At 38.9% G+C, this 20,454-nt stretch overlaps 1 protein-coding gene across 2 annotated transcripts; it reads right to left on the reverse strand.

Moving 5' to 3' along the window:
* Positions 1-24: 24 nt before the first annotated feature.
* Positions 25-19,941, reverse strand: ecd (ecdysoneless homolog (Drosophila)). 2 transcript variants are annotated; one of them, XM_052041613.1, is made up of 13 exons: positions 19,714-19,941; positions 14,732-14,849; positions 14,515-14,602; positions 13,449-13,627; positions 12,228-12,420; positions 11,132-11,260; positions 9,664-9,795; positions 8,196-8,281; positions 6,160-6,266; positions 3,445-3,634; positions 2,882-2,949; positions 2,437-2,657; positions 25-737 (listed from the first exon to the last, which is right to left on the reverse strand). In XM_052041613.1, exons 1-13 carry the CDS (start codon positions 19,922-19,924, stop codon positions 519-521), a joined length of 1,941 nt encoding a protein of 646 aa, XP_051897573.1. In that variant the 5' UTR covers positions 19,925-19,941; the 3' UTR covers positions 25-518. The 2 variants fall into 2 exon arrangements, with proteins under 2 accessions (XP_051897573.1, XP_051897574.1); XM_052041614.1 differs by having other exon boundaries at positions 19,883-19,926.
* Positions 19,942-20,454: the final 513 nt, after the last annotated feature.

The raw sequence follows: 20,454 nt of genomic DNA on the forward strand, positions 1-20,454 counted from the left end.
GGGAAGAGGGGGGTTGCCTATGTAGAACACAAATGAGAAGATATCCATAATATCTACAGACAGCAGAATGGGTGATAAAATTATGCTGGAAGGTGTATTCACCACACAAACCCATTACATTATCTGATACTCTGCAAATTCTTTTAAGAGGAATAATCTTAACAATAACGACAATGTACCTCATTATTTGGAAGTTTTGTTGTTTAAGTTTTCATTTATTTACAGTTACAAAAATATTTTCTGTACGATTTTAAGGAAAGTTTTAAAATATGAAAAGGTGAACACTCTGATTCCAGTGCCTTTAAAAAGTGTTTTCAATTCATGGCAAATTAAAAGAGACAGCTACACCAACATCTGATTTAAAGGCTCCTTGTCTCTAATGATGGAATAGTAGCCCTAAGTAAACAACACATCTTGGAGCAGATGAAGACTAAAGAGATCACAGTGGAACAGAATGGATGATGAAAATCTGTTTAGGAAGTATTCACCTGACAGAGCCAATATGTGACATTCCTCTTTTACATGGCATTGTCTTTGTTATCTGGTAGCCGTAGCCCCATGCTCTGCAAGATATTAGATGCAGGTCCGGGTAGGCCAGCTTGTGAGCTGTAAGACTCCAATAAGTTCTCTACTAGATTCAAATCCACATCCACAGGCAACATATTCAAATCCTCTTCTGACTCTGTCCCTGGCTCACCCTGTGCTGTTTTGGCTAGATCAGGGTTGTCCATGTCAACCTATGAGATATCAAACAGAAAGCAACATAAGTGATACAAAGCAAAATTCTGCAGGTGTTTGAAATCTGAAATAAATATAGGTGGAAACTACAGGCTTTTCAGGTGAACAATCTAATGGCCTCTAGTTCTCTTTCTAGACACCCTATCTGATCTGTTGATTATTTCCATAAATTGAAATCAAAAACTTGCAGATGCTAGAAATCTGAAGTGAAAACAGAAAATGCTGGGAACACTGAGCAGGTCTGGCAGCATCTATGGAAAGGGAAAGAAAGTTAACACTTCAGGTCAAAGATTCAACAAACTTTTTTTTAAAACTGATTTTATAATGTCTCAGGAGAATTAGTCCATTGGAGAATTTTATGTAAAATTTAAGCATCAATGGACAAGGTACTGGCTGGTCTGCTTTTAAGACACAAGTTTAATAAGCCGATGAAATACCGTGCAATAAGGAGGGGTGAAGAATAAGGCAGAGTTCGGGTGGGTATGAATGTTGTGGGGAGTAGTTTGTGCAGTGCTTACTGCAATCAACTTGGAAAATTAACTTTATTTTGGCTGGGATATCCCAAGTTCAGATTTGGCATCTCTAAGGATTTAGCATGCACTATGTATAGAGAAAAAAAAATCAGAGGAATGGACAGATTGTGAGCGAGAGGAATTTGGAGCAGTTTGTAGGGGGATTGGATTATTGAAAAAGAGGTGGTATTTGCTGAGCTCAAATGCAAGGAAGGCAGTGTAATGGTTAATTTATGGATCTGTAACCAGAGGGCTGGACTTCAATCTAGAAACAAGAGTTCAAATCCCACTATGGCAGCTGAGGGACTTAAATTCAAACAATTAAATAAAAATCTGGAATTAAAAGCTATCACAACAAAGTTGACAGTGAAAGACACAGATTGTAGTAAAAACACTCTTCTTACTTACCATTTTACCCAGTCTGGCCTTTGTGTGAATCTTGATCCACAGCAATGTGGCTGACGCTTATCCACCCTCAGATAAATGACGAAAGCTGGCCTAGCCCCAACACCCACATACCGCAAACAAATAAATAAATGTGAACTTGCCACTGTTGAAGTGGGAAATCACTTGAAGTAGGTACAACATTATTTCTTATTGATAATAATGGACAGTTTCAACATTGTTCCCTACCAATTAACTTTAAACATAAACAGAAAATATACATCAATTTCTAAACCAGCCCATTTTAACTTGCATTTCAATAGCACTCCCCAGAGGAAGACAGACACTTTGAAGGGGCTTAGTAGGTAGCAGAAGTGTCACCAATGAGCAGAAAACGGTTTAGGAATAGAGGCTGAAAGTAATGCTAACAAGTAAGCTGGAAGCCTTTGAAAACAGTGAGGGAGATGGAACGGCCGAAGGGTACGGGTAAGTATTAAAGAGAACAAGACACAGATGAAAAACTAGTGTCGAGGACCAGGACTGTGCTATGAGTGCGAGTTATGCACAGAGACAAATGGAATCAAAGATGTAATCGTCCTGAACAAGTTATTATGCAATTTACTGTTTTCAAAATAAAAGCCCAGAACTGCTTCTGGGCCAACACTGCCAAGCCCAATGACACTGTTAAACCTGACAGTCGCCACAGTTAGATCAGTCATGAATGCGTTGTGTGATAGGAGAATCTGGTACTCTTTATGCAAGAATCCACATATAAATGATTGGCTTTTTTCGGATAGCATACCTCACTGGTGACTTTGGTAAAACTTTTGCCAATGTGGGTGCCAGCTAACTCCCGATCCATCTGCTCCATGTAGTCTCGGATATTCTCTAATGTTTTATTTGCTGAAACACATTCCTCTGGGTTTTCGTCTTTTCTGTCAAATTCTTCGTCACTGTCCAATAAATCAATATCCTCCTCCTCCTCTTCAAGATCATCAGAATCCAGCTGTTCTGATTCTACCCCTGTAAATCAGGACCAAAATACAGCACAGTGGTTAGAGTGGGAAGCAAGACAACACAAACAATAAAATAGTTGGCTCATCAGTGTATGGAAGGACAGGTTAACATTTCAGTTCTGATACTGGGTCTACAGCTGAAACAATGACTTGTCTTGTCAAAGGTGCTCAGCTTGAACAGACAGATAGCAGTAGTAACATTTGTGATGTACCATCAGCCAAAGTTCCTACCTAGAATCTTTTCCAAAGCATTGGTGAAGGAGTTGACGTCAAATTGAACTTGACTGTTAGCTGAAGATCTGATTGGAAGATTAAGAAAGAAAAGGTGGCGTTTGATCTCAAATATGGCATTGTAGCAGTTGATTATTTAGAAATGAAAGAATCTTCACAGCAGTGTCAATGTAATTGATATTTATAGTTTTAATAATCATTTCTAATGGAGAATACAAAACAATGAGTTACTCGATAAAATTGGGCATTCATAGCTTAAAGTATACTGGCCACCTCATGGCATTGTACAGGAAATATTCATGTTTCGCATGGAGATATAACTGGACCACATCATGCAGATAAAATTCAGTTTTTATTCTAAAGTCGTCCTTCTGTCAAACAATCTACTCTTAACTCCATAAAAAACATTTTATTTCATATTTATTATAAATAGTGAACTTAACCAAAATTCAATGAGCAGATTGGTTGCAACACATGAACACCCCACAGATCAATGGGAATCAAAGAATATTACATATACACCAAGATCTTTCAGTATAAATAAATAATTCCTTTTCCCATACCGTGGCACCTCTGCTCCTTCGTGAGAGGAAACCTTTGACACAAATGCCTTCATACACTTGGTGATGTCATCCAGATCATAATCCTCCTGCTCCTCCTCCTCCTGTCTGGAAGAATTTAGCAGTTTTGTTCCAGAGGCTTCCTCCAGCATCTGATCCAGCTCCTCCAGTGAAATATTCAACCAACTGTCATCTAGGCAGGCAATGAATCAAACTAAGGTAACAGATAGCAGTGAACCACATGTCCACATGGTGGTCATTTATATAGATCTTCCCATTGAAACAAAAAGGGAGCTGAGAGTTGCAAAGGAAAATCTTATTTCAGGACAATACCCACCCAATTTTTTTTTTAAATGGAAGAAAAGAAGAATGGCACAAGATGATATTTGTTATCAAGCAAGGTAATCTCAAAACAATTTTATAGGACTACAGTGAATTTTTCATTTCATCTCCACATGCATTTCCTCTCAGTTGCTATGCATGAATAAATATATGTCTATAATAAGTTTAATCAAAGGGTAAGGCCATTTATGTTTAGAAACACTGAAAGATATCTTTCACAGTAAATTTAAGTATTGCCAGGGTTGAGCCCATATTCCACAATCAATCTGTGAGAAGACTTACTACTAGCGTTAGAAGCAGTCCAGATGAGATCCATTAAGTTCATTCCTGGGATAAGAGGGTTGTCCTATCATGGGCTAAAGAAATAAGATCTGTATTCTTTGAAGTTTAGAAGAATGAGGAGTAATCTTATTAAAATATAAGATTCTGAGGGGGCATGACCACAGCAGATACTGAGATGTTTCCACTAGTGGGAGAGTCTTGATTGATGGAATATAGTTACATGATATGGTGGCAGTCATTTAACACTGTGGCACACTAGAAGTCTTTTCACAGGGGGTGGTGAACTCTCTACCCCAAAGGGTTGTGGAAGCTTGATCACTGGGCTTATTTAAAGAGGAAGTAGCTAAATTGTTGAAAGATTGGGGAATTGAGGGTTATGTGGAACTGGCACAGAAGGGGAGTTGAGGCCTAGGACAGATCAGCCACGATCATAATGAAATGAGGGGCAGGCTTGAGGGGCCAGGTAGCCTTCTCCTACTTTGTGTTCTTGTTATGATAACATACCCAAGTTGTTTTTTTTTACTACCTTGAACCTGAACTCCTTGTACTAATGGAGGTGTAATTTGAAGTAACCCTTCAGATTTACCTTTCCTTGGCTGATTACTCCTTTAATCTGATTAGTCACCTTACTTCAAGTGTAATATAATCATAGTCTCTTTAAACTTCAACTCATTACTAAGGATTATTCTCATTGCTCCTTGCCACACTGCTTTCAGTGTTTGAATGTCTCTCTTGTTTTTAAAGTACTGAAGTTGTAGTTTGCCTGAAAGATCTCCATAGGAAAGTACTTCCATAGTGCTATTGGGTATGGAGTTGCAGGATTTAGACAGTGATAAGGAATAGCAATATCCCTGTCACTTGGAACAGAATCTGCACATGGTATTGTCCCTATATGCTTACTGTCCTTGTCCTTGAAGGTTCTAGAGCCTGTGGGTTTCAGAGGTGCTGCGAGAGTAGCCTGAGTGAGGAACAACAGTGTATTTTGTAGACTGTAAGCACCATAGCCACAGTGTAGTGTTGAGGGAATGAATGTTGAGGGTAATGTATGGGGTGCCAATCAAGCAATACAGCATGGTGTGGATGGTGTTGAGCTTCAAATGTTGCTGGAGCTGTACCCGTTCAGCATTCTATCTCATACCCGACATGCCTAGTAGATAGTGGACAGGAATTCAAGATTCAGGAGGTGAGTTATTTGCTGCAATACACACAAGACTCTGATCTCTTGTAGATCAGGAATGACCCTTTTCATCATTCAGTATCATAGCAGATCTATGACTAAATTCCAGACATCCTCCCATTCTGAGTGTCCCTCAATATATGATATATATTACATAAAACGTCTATTTGGTCCATTCACTTCATTTCTGGTGCTTATGAGGATGCTCCCTTCTTTCCTTATCAAAATCTATTAGTGTAACTCATTTTGCCCCTTTTCCTCATATGCTTACCAGCCCACCCTTAAAAGCATCAATTTATTTGCTTCAATCATTCTCTCATATTTGGTTAATCAAAAAATCTATCAATGATTTAAAATTAAATATGAGCTAGCATTAGTTTATTTTTGGAAGTGAATGCCAAATCTTTATCACCCCATCTCTCCCTATGTGGAAACATTTCATAACTTCACTCCTGAAAGGCCTGCCTCACATTTGTAGACTACATCTCTCAGACATAGATTTCACAGCCCTAAAAGTATCTTCGGCTTGAATGGAACCATCAGTCTGTAATATTATTCTTGTCCCTGTGGCAGGTTTCGTGAAAGTGTACAAAATCTTAACAAGTTTAAGTTGAGATCACTGAATTAAAGTGATTGCCAAATGATCAGGATGAGGAGGAATTTTTTCTTATACATTGCAGTGTATGGTTATGATCTGGAATGCACGACCTGGAAGCGTGGTCTCATTTGTACTCTTCAAATGAGAATTGGATAAATATTAAAAGATTAAATAAAAATCCTGGCTATAGGGAAAAATAAAAGGGGTAACTGACTAGATTGCTCTGCAAAGGCCCTATGTGCCAAAATGCCTCCTTTTGTATGTTAGTGGTTCTATGATTGAATGAACTCCTCAGACATTGATACTCAAATGTACTCACCATCCTCTGGAGGAAGGCTCTCCCCTTCTTTCTGTAGTTCTTCCACACTGTACGACAGAGTTTGCAAAAGCTGCAAAGTCTGTTCCCCTGGGCTTAAAGTAGATGAACTGAGGAGAGAAAAAAGACTGTATGACTAAACAAAAAGGAAAAGGTATTAATGAACAATTAATAATTCTAATAGCCTCTCATTGAAAATGCATAAATAGAAATTCCATTAACTTGGAATAATATTCCAAAAAATAACAGAATATAAATGTAATATTTACAAATGGAAATAATATTTTCAGTATGCTACCACTTGTGACTTAAATTACTCTATCTAGTTACAAACAAGGGTGGAAAAAAAAGATAGCATCTACAGCACACCAGTTTCAATATAACAACACTGCTCTTTAAGCTTGAATGCTTCCAGGCACACTTGTGATGGTGGCACAATTCTAGGCATCCTCCCAATTAGGGATGCACCATAACTTATTACTAATGTGGAGAAGCAAACAGAGTGTGTTGGGAAACTCACAGCTCTGGTGCCTGTAGACCCAATTGAATACAGTCAAAAAGAACAACAACAAAACATTCATAACTTAGTAAATGTGATGTATCGTATTAGAATACCAGTTCTTACATTATGCAGCCTATATTTAACTTCCATTCTAACTCTCATTATTGTTCATAAACCTGAATTTACAGCCTGGAATTGACATACAGTGTCCTATGAAGCTGGCACAGGTGTTTAAATTGGCAATTAGGGTTATTCAATACACCAAAGTTCAAGTTCAGAGTCTGAATTGGGATATTATTAGGGCTTGAATTTTTCTGTTTTTTTATTTTTGGTTCCGCATTTTGTTTTATTTATTATCATTTGGTAAAAATCAGGTATTACGTGTACAATAAAACAATGTATTACATGCCCACAAAAAAAAAATAAATCAGATTGGTCAGTAGTCTACATGATGTCTACATTTTGAAAGCTGTAGCCTTAAAATAAAAATGCTGACATTATAAATACACTGGTCAGTATTTTACTAATATTAAAAATTAGAATTATTTTTTAAAGTTTACCTTTGGGGTTTTTTTTGGGTTAAAACTAAGAAAATCAATCTTAGGCATTGTGCATATCTAATCAGGACCAAAATTCTCGCCTTCTCAGACCTTTCACTGCAAACTCTTAACCACTCTATCCATAACTTTGGTCTCCTGTGAGTTCCTTTTCTCTCACCAGCACCCCCTACTGTCCATCTTCAAAAAGCTTTGTCATCTAGTTAGGTTAAGTCAGCATGTGTAAAACCTACTTCCCCTTCCATCTCAGAATTCTTTCAAGTTCCCCAGAGTTGTGTTTATTGTTTGCATCATTCTACACAAATATTGTAGTTATGTGGCAGGTTTTACGTTGCGTTGTGAATCTCCCAGGGCTTTCCAGTAAGCACAGCTGAGGTCTGTCAACATGCAAAGCAAAGCTAGCAAGAGAATGAAGAAAGCAGTCAATAGCCAATTTTATCTTTTTAGTCAGAAGTTTTGTCCCAGAATTGTGGATGCTTTCCAGACGTCTTAATTCACAATAGCCAGAGGAGCTTTTTGGAATCACAGTCTTAACTCATCAATTTTAAACTACATATGCATTGCCAGCTTGGAGTGGATGCTGCCTCCATTGTCAGTGAAGTACATGAGACACGATTGGGGGAGGGTGGACTAACAACACACTTAAAATGGGCAGACCTCTACAGCTGGACCTGAATAAGTCTGCCAAACAGTCTAGTGCTTTTCATCAGCTGTCAGTAGGAAACAGCTCCCACTGACTTAATATGTCGAAAGGCTATTATTCACATTTCTGGAGGTTTTCATTCCCAACTATGGGGGAAGGTGCTGTCAGTGGAGAGAGGGCTACAAAAAGTGATTTAATGAACAGTTGTTTACAAACTACAAGTGGATGAGAAACTATTAATAAAATGAGCAATTAAATTTTGTCCTGGCCATGATTTTAATCGGAGTATCATAGTCTGAATTTCAGAACAGTTTTGTGAACTAATCTAGTACTGTACCTTTTAGGTCTGGCGACAGACTGTTGGAAGTAAATCTCTGCCATTTGGAGCAGTTCTCTGTATCGTACAGAACCTTCCAGCTCTCCCTATTAGAGATAAACACACAAATTCTCATGTCAAGCTGTTACTAAAAATTAAACTAGCCTCCAGACATGTGGGAGGGTTTAGTTTACATTCCATCTTTTTGCTGCCTACAATTCCAAGCCTTTCTACAGCCATGAGGATCTTTGCAAATCTAAATCTGTATTGTCTGCATGTTCTGAAGGTGATCTTTCCAATGATTAGCTAAAGACAACAGCCTGATCACCAGATTATTCATTTAGATGAATTTTAACACAGAATTTAAATAGAGTAACCAATAATAGTCTCAAAAAGATGGTTTTTTTAAAAAAATGCCTCGGCAGTAATGCAAATGTAAAGATGTTTGATGGGTTGAACCGAGGCAGCTGAAGTATCTGGCCAGTTTTATGATTGGAGGCTTAAGTTGTGATCAAGGAAAGTCATCATAACCAGCTGTAAAGCAAATCTGCAAGAGCACCAGCTCCTGTGTCAGAGTTATACAAGTCACAGCCAATTCACATATACTGGTGCCATTACAACACATGCTCCTAAAGTGGTCTTCAATAAGTTTGGTTGCTAAAGTCACTGAAATATCCATATATGATTGATTAGCTAATTATTCAGCCCACAACTACCTGAGCCACATAGTACAGGGCTAAATATCATTCCCTTTTTACTTTATGGGGCTCTCAGTTCCCAAATGGTCTTGCACCAGTGCATTTATGTCTCCTGTTTTGTTTAAAACTTAAATTTGATAGCATTAATTTGACTTTTGGAATTGCATATATGATTGATTAGCTAATTATTCAGCCCACAACTACCTGAGCCACATAGTACAGGGCTAAATATCATTCCCTTTTTACTTTATGGGGCTCTCAGTTCCCAAATGGTCTTGCACCAGTGCATTTATGTCTCCTGTTTTGTTTAAAACTTAAATTTGATAGCATTAATTTGACTTTTGGAATTGCATATTCAAATGAATGAAGCAACGTATAGTATTTATTTTGTGGCTCATGGATGCCACAGGAGTCCCAGGATAAAATGTACCCGATAAAAAATTGCCACTGGGGATTTGGCATCATTCTAATACCCTCTGCAGCCCATGTTACCTAGTTTCTTATTTTCATTAGCACTGTGGTCTTGTCATTATGTCAAGCTACTTTAGCAGAAACACTCTGAAGGTTTCAAATGAGGATCTTTTTTTTTTAAATGAGCAGAAACTACCCAAGCTGAGAAAAGTAGCCAAAGTGATCTCAAAAACCACTAAGAACTTGTGAAATTAGTATTAAAACTCTCTGGAAAAAAAAGGTTCACCGCAACTTAGTCCAATAAGCTTATCTGCAACATTCCAACAGCATGATATATGAAGACACGCAAGACAATGAGTGACAACAACTTTAGTTCTTACTTTGAAATAGGCATTTTTCTTTAGGCTGTTTAGAAATCCTTCCCAGAGGGGGTCACAGGAGACAGCATTTCCAGCTTTAACACTAGTCAAAGGCTGGGAACATTTGGAACACAGGATCTCAAAACCGTGGGCCTAGAAGACGAAAGGGGGAAAAGTGTGGTAAATGGTATTTGTAGTTAACTATTCAAAAGCATCATTACATCAAAAAAGTGCAGGAGACGAACTACCTTAAAAGGCAGCTGGGAAACAAAATATCCAGGGACAGTCAAGTGAAACACAGTTGAAGAGATGAGTTGGAGATTTTAGAGTTTTATGCTCATCTTGTTTCTTCTGCCATTTCATAGCCTAGTCTTTCATGTGAGAGAGTCCTTGGAGAAATAATTAACTCAAAATCAAAATTACAGATTTTAAATATTAATTACAGATATTAAAAATAAAACACAAGAAAAGAGGAGCATGAATAGGCTACTTGGCCTGCTGCCATTCAATATGATCATGGCTGATTTGTCCCAGCTCTCATCTCTTCTTCTGTGCCAGTTCACCATAGCCCTCAATTTCTTGATCTTTCAAAAATTTATCAACTATCTCTTTGAGTACTCCCCAATGATCTAGGATCTAGAATCTTCCAAGGTGGAAAATTCCAGAGATTCACAACCCTTTGCGAGAAGTACCTCAGATTTAAGTGATTGCCCCCTAATCCTGTCACTATGTCCCCTTTTCGAAATTCTCCCATCAGAGGAAACATCTTGACATCTACCTTGTCATGAACCCCTCAGGATCAAATGCTTCCGTAAGATCACCCCTCATTCTTCCAAGCTCCACAGAATATAGATATTATTTCTTTAGCCGTTGGCGATAGGACAACCCTCTCATCCCAGGAATTAGCCTAGTGAATCTCCTATGAACTGCTTCCAACATCAGTATATCCCTTCTTAAATAAAAGGATGAAAACTATGCACAATACTCCAGATGTGGCCTCACCAGTACTCTGTACCACTGTAACAATACTCCTCTATTTCTAAATCTCAACCCTCTTATAATAAAGGGCCAATATGCCATCTGCCTCCCCAACCACTTGCTACCTGCTAGATTTTTTTTGTGATTCCTGAACAAGAACATCCAGATTCCTCTGTACTTCACTCATCTGCAATCTTTCTCCATTTAGATAATAGTCCACCTTTAGATTCCTGTTACTGAAGAGCACGACCTCCCTCTTTCCTATATTTAATTCCATTCACCAAATTTTTGCTCACTCAGCTGTGGAGGTTAATTCTCGGTTACCTTCCATACAAAGTGCCTCTCTCATGGCTCAGCATTCCAAATCTCTTTGACCATTTTGCCCGTAACCATCCTTTCTGAATCTTTCAAATATAACTAAATTGTTCACCGTGGCAAACCAGAGGGCACTCTTCTGTTTTAACAGTAAACGTCCAAGAATATTCAAATGTTTATTTTCAGCATTTCCTACCAGTTTCATGCCCAGTGCATGTGCTTTGAAGTTCTGGTCAGATCGTGCTGGCAGCACATAACCACTCCGTCTATCTGGCATGAACTGCTGCTGCTGTAGTTGGGCATACAGACATTTTGTAAATGTCACCTAAAATAAAGAAAGGATGCAATGAATTGCAGGAAATTTAACAGCTCTCTCCCCTTTGATTAATAATTCCAGAAGTATACATTTATATTCCTCACTTGCAGTACTTATAACAACCAATTTTTTTCTCAGCCATTGAATGAAAGGTCTCATTTTATTTCCTCTCCACAGACTTAATTGGGATACATGGGAAACTCAGAATAAAAAGAACAAATTAAACATGTTGCGATATCCCTGTCCTGGTCACGTAAAGGTAAATTTCCTTCAGAACATTGGTGATACTGTAAGTAAAATAATGTATAGCTTCAAGATTCCATCTGGCAGTAGATGCACATAGCACGGGCACATCCCTTACAGAATGGTATCACGATAGTACCCGACAAGCAGATACAACATTGAGGTGGCCATTCTGCCCAGTGTGTCTGTACCAAACCTTGGTAGAGCTATTCAATTGAATTGATCTGTATGAATAGTATGCAAGACAAGTTTTTCCATTGTACCTCAATACGTGTGACAATAATAAACCAATTTATCAATTAGCCCCATGCTGCTGCTCATTCGCACACCCCTTAAAAACGTCTAGTTATCTATTTATCAAATTTCCTTTTGAAAGTTGAGCAAAGCAGTCCAGAACACAACTTGCTATATATTTAAAGAAAGAAGTTGTCTGCCTCCACTCCTTTGCCAATAACCTTACATCTGTAACCTCTAAGTAATGATTCTATTGCGGCTAAAAACAGCTACTTTTATTATATTAATCATTTATTATCTAATCATCGCTTTCATTCTTCTGTTCAACCTTCTCTGCTCTGAGTAGAACAAATCCCTTAACCTAGTAAATAAATGTCCAAATAAGAAACACCCAATATGATCAGAGATTTTAAGGAATAATTTACCTCAACACTGCACATACTCATGAACCATCTTAATGGTGCAAAAAATCTGTTCAGTGTCCAGTGGAGATCCTTACCAGAGTCATTACACATGTCTCAGGACGAAATAACTTAAAGGAACGGCAAGCACGTAGGTCAATTGGATCGCGTAGATAGAAGGCCTGGATAGCAGGTGCCAATAGGTCTGGACGACGCTTTAGCACTGCAGCTATACCTGCTGGAACATAGCAGTAAGCTCGGTGTTGATCATTGTGAATCTTTTCTGGATAACTGTGGAAGACAAAGAAGTATCACTCAAGTAAAAGGAGGAAGGATTGAAAATCATTTTACCCAATTCAAAAAAAATTATTCCAAACACGTTTGGAAGATTAATGTCCCCAGTGACCTAACCGACAATATAACTAACTGAGCAGTAAAGACAACTGGTGTTGTGTCTGTAACGTGAAGAGCTCACTGACACTTTAAGCAGATGATTAATCAGCCTTCAGTGAGTCCTTTCAGTACCTACTTCCCTTCTGCAATCAATTGGCCCTAAACTCTGAGCAGCAAGCCGCCAAGCACGGCTTTCCATTCAATCATTCCAAACAGCGCACAGCAGCATTTAGATCTTGGCTTAGGACTGACAGAATACAACAAAAGTTAACAACTGGTTTTATTAGCATTAATGTCAAGAAGTACAGAATGGTGAAGCTCTGAATTGTGTAACAATGACCGTTCACTAGCATTATCAGATAGGAAAAGGGGAATAATGATGAGAATTCTAGAAAATAAAATTCAGTGCTGTTGGTAAAAAAAAAAGTCAAGATACTGTAAAAGTGGTTGACTGTAATGGCTGTTCTTTTGCCCTGTACATTCTTGTGTCCTTTTCATAACAGTGCAATGAGAAAACTAACCCTTCTTATTAATGCCCTTAGCAGAGCTAATTGCTACCATGTATCCAGATTTATCATCTTTGCTTGAAATTTAACCTGAACTTCACTCCCCAAAAATTAGAATCAATGCGAGATTAATCATTGGCTGTATGAAAACACCTATTCAGTCATCTATGCTAGACCCAGAAATGGCTCGAGTTTCTGAATCTCTCCGAAAATGTGAACATTAGAAATGGCTAGCTAACACTAAGAACTCATCAGTCATGGGAGAGCAAATACTCCATGGTGTAATTTTGGAATGTTGAAGTGGATTTTCCACTACGGAATTTCCACAAAAGTTGTGTTTGTTTCTTGTAATTTTTTTTTTGATGGGAAAGAAGACTATGTTTTACCCCTATGAATTAATAAAGCCCGAGAATCAATTACCTTTGAATACGTCTGTTTATAGCTTTGCGAATAGGCTCTGCTGCCAGGCACTTTTCAGAATGAGTTGGGAGCAGGCTGAGGACCTGAGGGATGGTGGGATTGCTAGCTGGTAACCAAGACAGTTCCCCTGGGTTCTGAGGGAGTGGGATGATGTGCAACTCTCCATGATAGAAATATACCTAAAATAATAAAAGTAATAAAACTAAGCTTCCTATAGAAAGCAACAGTCAGGAACAAAAATCTATTACTAAAGGGACAATTGTAGGAAAGAAACATTTTTTTTAAATTCCAAAATAAACTTTATTCATCATAAAAAACAAACTATATACAACAATAAGACAGTGCAAACCTTTACATTTGTGTACAGATCCATCATTACTGTTACCTTTTTGTATTAAAAAAACAGCACTAATCCCACTCGTGTATTGCAAGAGATGCATACTGATTGGTCCATGAGCAATGCCATTGAACAACTTCTTATGTGAAATGTTCCAGTGATTCTAATCACTTTTATCTTAATATGGTAGTTATTGTGTAAGTGGTGGATGGACACTGACATTCTGTAGATTAAATAGAATGTTTCTTTCTGTATTGTCCATTTGGTACATGACAAAACAAAATATACGTACTCCCTCAGTTTTTCAGAAACTGACATGAACTTGGTAGTAAAGGCTACGCATATTTACAAAGTGAATAATTACAGCTCTGTTCACCTAATGGACAGGATTGTTACAACTGCTTCATTGCATTCCGTCCACTACAATCCATTCAGATTTTAATTCTAAGTTAAAGCAAAATATAGCTCCTTTAAGATACAAAAAGGAGAAACGTTTTTGCTGGACACTCTCCAAATTAAAGGCCAATGGGGATGTTATAGTATCTTGGGCATAATAGAGAGTGGGCAATATTAGTTCCTTTTCCTGGTTACTATCCTGTCATAGAATGTATTTGATTTCTCAATACATTTGTGAAGAATGTTATTTCACTGAAGTATTGGAAGGCTCTGCATGACTCATAGTCTTTACCAGAGAGATAACAGGTGAGATAAAAGTGAAGAGTTCTTTACCCGGTTTACACTGGTGTCAGGGTTCAACCATTTGGGCAGATACTTGGCAGCCTCTATCAACAAGAAGTCTCCATCATCATCCTCTATGCTAATCGCAAAAAATACAAATGATTAATGTTATCTTGAATTACAAGGAATCATCTCTTGCTCTGGAGAAAGAGGAGTATAATGCTTCAAAATTTTATTTCTTAATGATTAGTAATGAGAGGATGCATACCTTGCCACAAAGTCTGGGAACTCTTTGGTGACCTGTTGAATAAGGTATACAATCAACCATTCGTCATCCACATTATCACCAAAGTTCGTCATACCACCAATATGGGCAGGAATGTCTCCTAAAATGAACAGACTTGCATTATCTTTAAAACACATTAAGACATGGAGGACCAAAGTGGCTCTTAATACTAAATTCTCAAAATTAGTACCAAACCATATCATAAAGGATCATTGACTTGTGCACGAGATATAGCAAAGTCACTCACACTGGTAGAAAAAGTACGAAAGCAGAATATTTTTTAAGATGATATGAGAATGAAAAGTATTAGTATTCAAAAGGACCTGAGAATCCTTGTACATGAACCAATGAACATTTACAGACCCAGAAAGCAATTAGGAAGGCAAAAAGAACGTTGGCCTTTATTGCAAGAGGATTACAGTATAAGAATAGAGATATCATAACACTATTTTATTGGAACCTAGTGAGAATGCATTTGGAATGTCGTGTACAGGTCTGGCCTCTCTGTCTAAAAGATAATCTTGTGATAGATGGAGTGCAGAGGTTAAAAATAAGTGGTTATCTCAGGTGTTAAGAAAAAAGGGTCAGTCTCAAGATAAATGATTGGCAATTCAGGACTGAAATAAGAAATTTCTTCATCTTGAGGGCAGTGAATCTTCAGAATTCCTCAAGGAGGCTGTGGAAGTTCAATTGCTGAATATATTCAAGACAGAGGCTGATAGATTCCTGGATATTAAAAGGAAACAAAGGATATGGATTTAATACAGGAAAGAGGTGTTAATGGATGAGCCATGACTACTGAATGCTGGAACAGACATGAAGGGCTGAATGATTTACTTCTACTTATATTTCTTAGCAAGAAAGGCAAAAGAATGTACAACTGAGAAAAACATTTTCTTCGATGGTCACCAGCTGTTCCTTTTCTTACCTCAAACAAGTGTCCTTAGTAAACCAGACTTTTTTCTCTATTCCCTGTTGAAACTAATGCTAGAAGTATGTAGAGTCAAAGTAAGCACAGAAACAGGCGCTTTGGCCCCACTCGTCCATGCTGACCAAGATGCACATCTAAGCTTGTCCCATTTGCCCAAGTTTGACCCGTATCTCTCTAAACCTTTCCTATTCATGTACTTGTCTGAATGTCTTTTAAATATTGTTATTGTACCTGCCTCAACTACTTCCTCTGGCAGCTTGTTCCACATACAGTACACGCCACCCTCTGAGTGAAATAGTTGCTCCTCAGGTCCCTTTTAAATCTTTCCCCTCTCATCTTAGACCTATTCCCTGTAGTGTTTGATTCCCTTTCCCTGACAAATAGACTGTGTGCATTCACCTTATCCGTACTCCTGATGATTTTACACACCGCTATTAGCTCACCCCTCAGTCGCCTGAGCTCTAAGGAATAAAGTCCTAGCCTGCCCAACCTCTACCCATGCTTAGGCCCTTGAGCCCTGGCAACATTCTCGTAAATCTTCTTTGCACTCTGTCTAGCTTAATAACCAAAGCTGTACACAATATGATGCCAGAATGGACAAAAGATGCTGGCCTTGCAAACAATACCCATATCATGAAAAATTAGTTTAAAAAAATCCTCCACTTTTTCTCCATCTGATCACTTCAATGAATAGTTAGAAAATTTTGAAGAAAATTTTGACTGTGGATCCATTACAACCAATTCCATTTCTGTAAATCATACCTCAGCGCTTGTGACAATCATGCCGAGAATATAAATGAAAGTATCTAACGGTTGTTCTCCAACATTAATCCAGACACACAGAAATCAAGGCTATTGTCTCGAAGATCAACTATTTTGCAATTTAAAGACAAATAATGTAACATAAATGAACAAAGCAGGAAGAATGAACCACTAAGCCACAGTCAGTGTACAAACTATCACTTGGACATTAGCACAATTTTTAAAGGATTTTTTAAGAGGAACATCACAAAAGTGAAGCAAAGAGATTTCAACAGTACAGGACAAAGTATCTGACAGTTTAGCCAAAGACACAGAAGTTGGGTTGGGGAGATGGGGGAAGGGTGATACCAAAAGGTGGCCAGGATGCACAGGACGCTTGAGTCAAGAAAGCAGAAGGTGTTTGGGGCAAGGTTAACACTTAACTGATTATGAATTGGAATCTCATCCCATGACATTTTCCTGATAGCTAACTTGCAGATACGGTGGTTTGGAAGCCCTCAATTTAAACTGTGCAGTGAGAACCAATGACGTGAGAACTAAAGACGTTGAATCGTGAATAGGGTAGACTTCATCTTTGAATGTCAGCCCACAAATACCTCAGCAATGTGTGCATTTTTTATATGAAAGTCCAAGCAGCAAGCTTTTGGACTACAGAGAGGATCACAACCTCCTGTGAAGCCTGCCTTTACACTTTAAAATAGGGTGTCACTGGAGAATCGACAGTTAGCACCTCAGATGGCATGGTGGAAACCTGTTAGATAACATTTCTACATCTGATTCTTCTATTTTTCCAACTAATCCTAGAAAATATCACGTTTTAAACAAAAAATAGAAAAATGCCACAGTATTTTGTTATGCTAACAGGCAGTTGCATGTGCCTACACAACTGGGGCTACACTGCAAACGAGATACTTTGACTGTGAAATGTTTCAGGGAAATGCTACAAAAATGAAAGATGCTATATAAATGCAAGTATTTTCCTTGTGGATGCACAGTCTTTTTCCCAGGGTCAGAGAATCAAGAATTAGAGAACATAGGTTTGTGATGAGAGGGGTGAGATTTAATAGGAGACACAAGAGACTGCAGATGCTGGAATCTGAAGCAACAAACAATTTGCTGAAGGAATTCAGCAGGTCGAACAGCATCCGTGGGAGGAAAGGAATTTTTGATGTTTTGGGCCGAAATCCTGATCCTGATGCAGGTAATGATGCAGGGCTTTAGCCTGATAAATCAAAAGTTCCTTTCCTCCCACAGATGCTGCTCAAGATTTAATAGGAATTTGAGGGGCAACTTTTTCACCAAGAGGGTCCATATATGGAACAAGCTGCCAGAGGAAGTGGTTGAGGCAGGTTCATTAACAACATTTAAAAGACACTTGGACAGGTACATACATTAGAGGGATATGAGCCAAATGGGACTAGCTTAGATGACCATCTTTAACAGCATGGATGGATTGGGTCAAAGGACCTGTTTCTGTGCTGTATGACTCTATGGATGCAGATAGATCCATCTTGTACTTCCTGAGCTGTGCCTTTGGTTCCCCTTAACCCTTCTAACTTTTTTTGATTCCCTCGCCTTTGTTTAAGTCATTCTACAACCTAGGTTGTAATGAGGCTCTCCATGACTTGGTGGGGGAAGGTACTTTACAAGCAATGAAGCACACAGTTTAATCATAACGTTAATTTATAAAATACAGCAGACAATTTGCATCCTTCTACAGATGTGAAACATGGAAGTACGAGTAGGCCATTTCTCATATTTCTTAATGGCATAAGAAGAGTCTATTCAGCCCATTAAGTCTACACCAGCTCAGAGCACTCCCATCTACCCTATTCCTCTACTTATTTCCCCAGAAAGCTATTCTTGCACAATCATGACAATCAACCCCTCTCCCCGATTTTCCTACCACTCACCTACATTAGAGTGGCCATTTAATCTACTATCCATTCAGCCTTGAGTAGTAGCCTTTTCAGTGAGATCATGGTTGATTTTTTACCTTGGTGACACTTTTCTAGACTAACGCCATATCCCTTGCTTCAATGATACTTACCATATATTGCCATAAAGTTGGGCAAGGGGTAAATATTATTAAGACCCCAAGAAATAGCCAAACTGGCTCTTTTGCTAAGTAACACTATGTTATGTCCATCCAAGAGGACAGGTGACCTCAGTTTAACACCTGAAGATGGTTCTGACAGTGTACAATTCTCTTACTGCTTCAGTAGAGTGCCAGCTTAGATTCTTGTGCTTAAGTTTCTGGAGTGACTGGAACCTGATTCAGAGGCAAGAGTACTATTTAAACTCAATCAAGACCTCATTTAATATACAGTTACCTCCCATGGTTTCAAACACTATGTAATGTAATGCTCAGGCAAAGGAGGATAATTGCATGTTCTTGTAGAAATACCTCATTTTCTTTTCATAGTGTAATTGCACATTCTTGTGGCCTCCTTTACAATGGAAACCCGATACCATAATTATATTCTTCTACCAGTGGTGATGCTGATGTGAAGCATCATCCATTGGAAGATGGTGTGTTAACATCCTGACCGATGTGCACATCACAAAAATCTCCTCAATGTGGGCAAATATAATGGAAGTGTAAATAAAAGACTGCAGTTGTTGGAAATCTGAGATAAAATCTGAATTAATTTGCAAACTGTCAGGTCAGGTAGGACCTAGGGAGAGAAAACAGTATGATGGGATGATGCTGGAGGAACTCAGCATCCACAGATGCTGCCTGGTCTGAGTTCCTCCAGCATCATGTTTTTCATTTAGATTCCAGCATCTGCAGTCTTTTGTTTCCATAGTATAATGGGACTTGAAGAAAAGAAGGGTCCAAGGGTAGAAGATACAGGAGCCTGAAGGCACATACCTCCAGACTTAAGGACAGCTTCTACCCCACTGTGATAAGACTATTGAACAGTTCCCTTATATGATAAGATGGACTCTGACCTTACAATCTATCTTGTTGTGACCTTACACCTTATTGCACTGCACTTTCTCTGTAGCCATGACACTTTACTCTGTACTGTTATTGTTTTTACCTGTACTACATCAATGCACTCTGTACTAACTCAATATAACTGCACTGTGTAATGAATTGACCTGTACGATCGGTATGCAAGTTTTTCACTGTACCTCGGTACAAGTGACAATAATAAACTAATACCAAGTACGCAAAACAAATTGGGCTGCACCACAGCAGAGTCTTGTGGATGAGGCATGAAAAGCTCCAAGCAGACGTCTCTCCCGGAGCCAGTCCACTCACCCCGGGCCGCCGTGTACCGCAGGCTGAAGGCCTCATTGTGCCAGATGTACCCTGCGGAGAGCAGGGCCAAACGGCCCATCATTCTCTCCAGCTGTCGCTCCAACACATCCCTACAAGCCTGGGGATCCGAGGGTAAAGCCTCGCCGCTGAGGTAAAGCCTATAACGAACCGTGTCCTGCGGCAACCGCTCCCCCTCTATCAACCCTTCCATGTTACCGTGTGCACCGCTCAAAGACTTCCCCGTCCGTCCCGGCGCTCAAACCCTTCCCCGAGATCACGTGCTCGATCACCATGCCGCAACGACCCTCCGTGACGCTGCCATCCCCGCTCGTGACGACATTACGTACGGAACGTCAACTGCCTCGCCGTTTTGAATCGGTCTCCGGTGAATTGGGCGGCTGCCGCAGTTTAAAGTATAAACTGTAAATTATCAGTGTGGGTAAATTGTCGCTGCAACATATTAGTGTGGATGTTAGGTTTACATTTTGAATATTTCTGCCCATAGCTTCCACTTATTACTTCCTTCCAACAGCATTTATGCTGCGACATGGTTGTTACAACAACAACTGCCATTAAGGTAGCGTCTGCAACATGACACTGCCCCAGCAACTTTCATTTACATTGCACCCGTACAGAAAAACCTTGCACCCATAGAGCAATTACAACATCTATTCATGTAGCATTTTTACAACGATTCCCGCAAGTCGTTGAGGATGTTACACCAGCTCAAGGGAGTGTTGA

Source organism: Pristis pectinata, chromosome 30 (genome assembly GCF_009764475.1).
Source record: "Pristis pectinata isolate sPriPec2 chromosome 30, sPriPec2.1.pri, whole genome shotgun sequence".
Lineage (NCBI taxonomy): Eukaryota > Metazoa > Chordata > Chondrichthyes > Rhinopristiformes > Pristidae > Pristis > Pristis pectinata.